We start from the raw sequence: 6,154 nt of genomic DNA, 5'->3' as shown, positions 1-6,154 counted from the left end.
GCGCATGCGCGTGGAGCGCGAGCGCCGCAAGGAGCAGGAGCGCATCCACCGCGAGCGCGAGGAGCTGCGGCGGCAGCAGGAGCAGCTGCGCTACGAGCAGGAGCGGCGGCCGGTGCTGCGCAGGCCCTACGACGTGGACGGCCGGTGAGCGCCCGCGGTCCTGCCCCTCCGGCTGACGGGGTTTCTCCGTCTCGGGACCTGCGGTGTCTGGTGGCCGAGTAACGCACAGGGAGTCTGATGGTCGCCGCGGTGCCGTTGCTTATATAGTCAACCCCTCCGCTCCCGGGGGAGCGCCCCCCAGGCATCTGTCGCCGCGCGGCTGGGGCTAGGCGCCGGCTCACCGGCCAGGCGGGGGTAGGCACCGGGCTGCACTTGGAAAAGGAAATTGTCTTCCCGTTCTCAAAGTAGGTTTATTGGTCTCCAGCTCCTCCGAGCTGCTTAATTGACGGTCACCCATCACCCCGCCACCCATGAGCCTAGTTTTCTGGTAAAAATCAGGAGGAAGAGAATTGGATGCTGTCCCGAGCCGCGTGCACTTCAGTGTCACCCGATCTAATCCCTTTGCTTTTGTAAAAAAAAAACTCAGAGGGAGGTTCAGTTTATTATAGAAGACAGGAAGGTGAAAATGTGGCAGCTCAGAATGCCATTCCAGAAGAATCCAATATTTCATTTCACTCGCATCTGAGCTCACGCGGGGATCAAGGTATTAACAGCCTGGTGATACAATTAGCTGCCAGCAGCCTCCTTTAGGGACCGTCAGATGAGAGCGGCGGCACGCCTCTTGGCAGTTCGGTGGGGGGGGGGGGTTAATTTATCAAATCAAAGCGATAATGATTGAATGTTTGGAGATTAGCCCTGCAGGACATTTTAAATGGTGCTGGGCCTGGAGAGAGCTCCCCTCCCCACCTCCGCCCCTTCCCTGTGTCTTTCGTTCTCGCTCACAAATGCAATTCCTATCCTTTACAAACATGAAAAATAGGCGCGACGATGCTTATTGGCCGGAGGCAAAGCGTGTGCCCATGGAGGACAGGTACCGCCCGGACTTCCCTCGGCCCGGCCACCGCTTCCACGACTTTGACCATCGAGATCGGGGCCAGTACCAGGACCACGTGGCTGACAGGTCAGCACCCACTCTCTCCCGAAGCCACGGACAGAGCTGGCCGAGCCTGATGCAGGGATAGGTCTCTGGTCACTCTCTGATGTCTCATTCACTTGTGACACTCCTAGTGGCTGGCCGACCCGCTGTATGTGGGATTTAGAGGCACAGGCCTTGACCAGGACGCTGGACTCAGGGCTCGAGTAGGGTGTCCTCTGCTTGTGTGGCAGGAGGGCTCTCCTCCTTTCTCTCATTGCCCCCTTCACAGGTCGGGGGCTTGGGGTGATTCCTGCGTCTCAGCACCCCCACACTCAGCTCTCTGTGGCCCACTCTCGGGCCTTACGGCTCCCTGGGGCTCTCTCCCAGCCTTTGCTCCCCGTCCTTGTTTTTATGGTGAGGAAGCATTTAGAGAAGCTTCCAGAAAGGCACCGAGCCCTTGCAGGCAGGGCAGGCCTTGTCCACGTCTGAGGGGTTCCCTGCCGGCGCGGGGTGCCAGAACCAGCCAGACAACGTGGGGGAGCCGTGCTAGGCCGGCTGCGTCTGAGCAGGTCCACGGGCTTTTAGCCAGGCCTTTTGTCAGTCAGTGTCTTCTTGAACGAGCAAAATATATACATATAGCTCATTAGGAAGACAGCCCTCGATTTTCTAGTTTAAGAATTCTCTCTGGGGTTGTCATCATGGTCCCCTGGGCTGCATGTCCCTAAGCCGTTTCACCGTTCATTAGCTCCTCCGTGAGGGAAGGGAGCGTGGGCGAGAGGCAGCCGAAAAGCCCCTCATTTAATCAGTCGTGGCTGCAGTTGGTCTGAGACTGCTGTGCATCACGTGTCCTGGGGCAGACCAGAGGTCAGGGACTCTCTAAGGCCTCCTGTTAGGCCCAGATCCTGTCACCAGTCCACAAATACATTAGTCTTTGGCTGCGTGGTGTGGGTCTCTATATCTGAGATCCCTCCAGGGGACTTTAGTTCAGTGAAATTTTTATTCCCACCTTCTTAGGATCCAGCTCCGCTCCTACTCCCCGGAAGAAGGCTTTAGATGCAAGCCAGCTTTTTTTCACAGGCCAGCAGTTTACAGTTCTTACTGGGTGAAATAGAATAAGCACCCCAATTGTGGAACTCTTGCGGCCCGCCGAAATGTTGCCTAGTGCCGTCAGCGGCCGTTGGAATGAGATGTTTCCCTTTTGCAGGAGGGAAGGTTCAAGGTCAGTGATGGGAGAGCGAGATGGGCAAGTAAGTAACACTCAGACCACAAGCCTGGGGCGCACCTGCTTCTGGGAGGGCAGGGGGTGCGTGGAAGTGCGCATGACTGTGTTCTGGCAGGGAGTTCTGGTGTTTTCGAGGACGCGGGGTGGGTGTTTGGTTCATTTGGGCCGTAGCAGACGGCAGGCTTCTCTGGGCTGCCCACTGGCTTCAAACGCCCTCCAGTGCCGGCGCTGTGGCTGCCCCACAGCACCCCACGCGGGGACTCAGCCTGTCAGGCGTTTCGCCCCTGTGTCTCCGTTGCAGGCGCCCCGCGAGGAGTGCGCGGAGAGGGGGCTTGGGGCTGGGCATCGGGGTCACGCCTGCTTGCCATTGCGGTGTGGTTTTTGAGGGAACATCACATGATTCTCTCCCGCTACAAAGATGTGCTGGGTCTTTGAGTGCAGGGCTGGCTGGCCAGGGGTGCTGAGCGACTCCTGTCCACGGCACCTGCCTCCAATGTCACAGCGAGACAGGCCGCTGCTGCCGCCGTAGGAGGGTGCGCACAGCGGGCTGAGGGCACTGCCTGTCCCGGGGGTGTGGGAGGGGCCCGCCTGGCATCGTCAAAGAGGAGCTGTCCTGACTGACTCCTCGGGGACCCTTCAGCAGAGCCACCAGGCGCAGGGCTCTCCGTGCTCACAGGGCCTGCTGGCACTTGGTGTGGCACTGGGGCTGGGGCTCCAGGGGTGCTCGGGAGGTCTTCAGGAAGGGGTCAGGGAGCAGAGGGCCTGGGTAGGTGCCCTCGGGGCCACAGCCCAGCAGGCGGGGGCAACAGCTTCAGGTTCACAGGCCTGTCCAAGGATGGCGTGGCTAGGGTCGCCCTGTCCTCTTGTGCCTTCCAGCACTACTCTGACGAACGCCACGGCCACGGAGCACCCGCAGAGCGCCACAGCCGAGACTCCCGAGACGCCTGGGGGGGCTACGGCTCCGACAAGAGGATGAGCGAGGGCCGGGGGCCACCCCCCCCCAGGTGAGGAGGGCCGGCCCCACAGCCTCTCGTAGCTTGCCCCAGGACACTGCCACCCCTGTCCCCGGGGCCTGCGGGCACTTCTGGGACGGGTGACCTGTGTGTGTGCCAGAAGGTTCTGCCTCGTCTCCGGGTGGGGGTTCAGGTGTCAGGTGAAGAGTGTGCCGCTCAGACAGAGGAACGATGAGAAGCCGTCTTTTCACGAGCAACCTGCTCCGCTCTCTTGAATACCGTGGGGAATGTAACCGGGGGCTCCTCTGCAGAGAGGGTGCAGGGAGTGCCGTCACCGACCCCGGTGTGGGGCAGTCGGGCCTTCACCCGCGAAGACGGGTGTCGGGGGCTCCGGGGGGCTCCTTGCCCGCAGCTCTGAGCGCGGGCTGGGCCGGCAGCGTCTGGGAGGCATTCCTGGACCCCCTTGGTGGCTGCTGGTGCCGGCGCGGTGGACTTGGATTTGTATCACCTGGACTTTCTCTCTGAAACTTTTTTTTAAACAACTTTTTTGAGCGTTGTTCACATACCACATGGCTCACCCAGTTGAAGTGTGCAGCGCGATGGCTTCCAGTGTGTTCAAGAGTGGTCCGCGCATCACCGCAGCCCGTCCCCAAGGGAAGCCCCGTTAGCAGCCCCTCCCCACCCCAGTCCCTGCGCCCACTGACCTGCCGTCTGGCTCTGGGGCAGCCTGCTCTGGGCATCTCACACAAGTGACGTCACATGTCTCCTGTCACCGCCGTTTGTGTCTGGTTTCTCTCCGTATGGCGTTTTCAAGGTCCAGTCACACAGCCACCTCGTGCACAGTTCATTCCTTTCTGTGGCTCGGTAACCAGCCACGCGAGGAGAGAACAAGTCTTATGTCTCCGCCCGTTCGCTGCTGGACATCGGGCTGGGTCCCGCCTCGGGGCTGTCACAGCCCTGCTGCTGGGAACAGTCATTCCCGGTGCCTGGGGTGGGTGCCTGCCGCCCCCACGTCCGCTCTCACCAGCCGCGTGTGCGGATCCCTGTGCCTCCGCGTGCCCGGAAGCACGTGGCGTCTGTCCGTTTGCCGCCGGCCCAGCCCGCGCGTTGTGTGTGTGTGGCTGCGGCGGTCGCTGTGCTCACTGGCCACGTGGGTCTCGCGAGGCCGCATCTGTTCTCAGGCTCTGCCCTTTCCTCTCAGAGACCCTTGGCCTCAGGCCAGGTCGGCCTCCCCGCAGTGGGCGCAGACCCCCGAACATCCACCTTTTGTCTTGCCGCAGGGGCGGGCGTGACTGGACGGAGCGCGGTCAGCGGCTAGAGGAGCATCAGGAGCGCGTGTGGCCGGGCTCGGTGGAGGCGGGCACGGCGGGCCGGGAGCACGCGCGGTGGCAAGGTAGGGGCCGACCCATGCGGGGGTGCAGGTGGGCTCCGGGCGCTCCCGGGGGCCCGGGGCAGTCGCAGAGGCTTCGGGCACTTCCAAGACCTCTTTTCCTCTCTCCCAGGTGGTGAGAGGGGCCTGTCGGGACCCTCGGGGCCGGGACACATCGCAGCTCGGGGCGGGATGTCGGGGTAAGTTTGGTGCACAGATAAAATTGATTTGTTCCCGCCCCTCATTTCCTTTCCCTTCTTTGCATGTTTGTTTGGTCAACTTGCTGGGTCGAGCGTTTTGATAACGAGTCTGAAAAGCGGCTCCTGGCAGCTTTGGCAGCAAGTCCCGAGGCTCCTTGCCCGGTGCGCAGCCTGGGACCAGTGGTCTCTCCCGGGAAAGCCGGGGGGTGGAGAGGCTGCACAGCCACGCGCTGCACCGCGCCACGGCGAGATGTCAGGCACTTCGAGGGGACAAAACGTGCGCCTTTGTTCCTAGGCGAGGCGGCTTTGCACAAGGCGGGCACTCCCAGGGTCACCTGGTGCCCGGCGGCGGACTGGAAGGCGGACTGGCCGGCCAGGACCGGGGCAGCAGGGTCCCGCACCCGCACCCCCACCCCCACCCGTACCCCCACTTCACCCGCCGCTACTAAACCCCACTCACTCCGAGTTTCCAGGTAGGCAGATGCACTGTTGAATCTCAGCCAGAGTTACCTTGAACTTGTGGAGTCTTTTAAGAAACAAAAGCAAATCCTGCCACCATGTTGTAGCTGGATACAATGTGAATTCACTTTTTTTTTTTAATAAACGTGTTCTTCTCTGCCATTTTTAAGACAAAAGATTTCTGTTAACAAGGCATTCCATTTTCCATTAATAATAAAAGTTTATGGTTCGCACTGGTGTGTGTCACAGTGATTCCAGAGCAGAGAACATGGCTGACGTCAGCGGCGCCTTTGTGCGTTTGCGTAGAGGCCCCTGGACCGGGTCTTCCCCCACCCCCCGTCTCCCCTCCTTACAGATGACGGGAGGTCTCAGAGCTGGTAGTAGGCGGCAGGGCTGGGATCCGAGTTAGGAGTTCTTTTTACTTTTTAGGTATTGTTTCTGAGACAGAGGGAGACAGGGCACGAGTGGGGAAGGAGCAGAGAGAGAGAGGGAGAGAATGAATCGGGCTCTGAGCTGTCAGCACAGAGCCTGGCGTGGGGCTTGAACTCATAAACTGTGAGATCATGACCTGCCTGAGCTAAAGTCGGACACTTAAGCTGAGCACTCAGGTGCCCCCAGAACTAGATCAAGGGAGGGGGGCAAACATCGTGGGCCCGTAGACCAGTGGCTTCACCCCTGTGCCAGCGTTCCTCGGGGGGACGTCCAGTGATGGTGTGCGGGGTTGGGGGTCTGGCTGAGGGCAGGCCCTGCGTTTCATATGTCATTTCCTCACTGGTGGTGATAAACGATGCTGATTTTGTCCCCAGAGCCTGCCCGGCTCGGCCCTTGGCTGCCGTGCGTGCGTCACATGAGCCCTCCAATCCAGGGCCCCCTGTG

General features: G+C 60.8%; 1 protein-coding gene across 1 annotated transcript in view; it reads left to right on the top strand.

Moving 5' to 3' along the window:
• The window catches only part of SAFB2 (scaffold attachment factor B2), a 30,202-nt gene extending 24,691 nt beyond the window's left edge, over positions 1-5,511 (top strand). Inside the window, 7 exon segments of the mRNA XM_029916456.1 lie at positions 1-144; positions 980-1,120; positions 2,280-2,322; positions 3,174-3,301; positions 4,531-4,643; positions 4,753-4,819; positions 5,115-5,511. The exon segment at positions 1-144 is cut by the window's left edge and continues 14 nt beyond it. Of these exon segments, the coding sequence (XP_029772316.1) occupies positions 1-144; positions 980-1,120; positions 2,280-2,322; positions 3,174-3,301; positions 4,531-4,643; positions 4,753-4,819; positions 5,115-5,268 (790 nt within the window). The 3' untranslated portion in view covers positions 5,269-5,511.
• Positions 5,512-6,154: the final 643 nt, after the last annotated feature.

This window comes from Suricata suricatta, chromosome 12 (genome assembly GCF_006229205.1).
Source record: "Suricata suricatta isolate VVHF042 chromosome 12, meerkat_22Aug2017_6uvM2_HiC, whole genome shotgun sequence".
In the NCBI taxonomy this organism is placed as follows: Eukaryota; Metazoa; Chordata; class Mammalia; order Carnivora; family Herpestidae; genus Suricata; species Suricata suricatta.
This window is presented reverse-complemented; position numbering and strand designations above follow the sequence as displayed.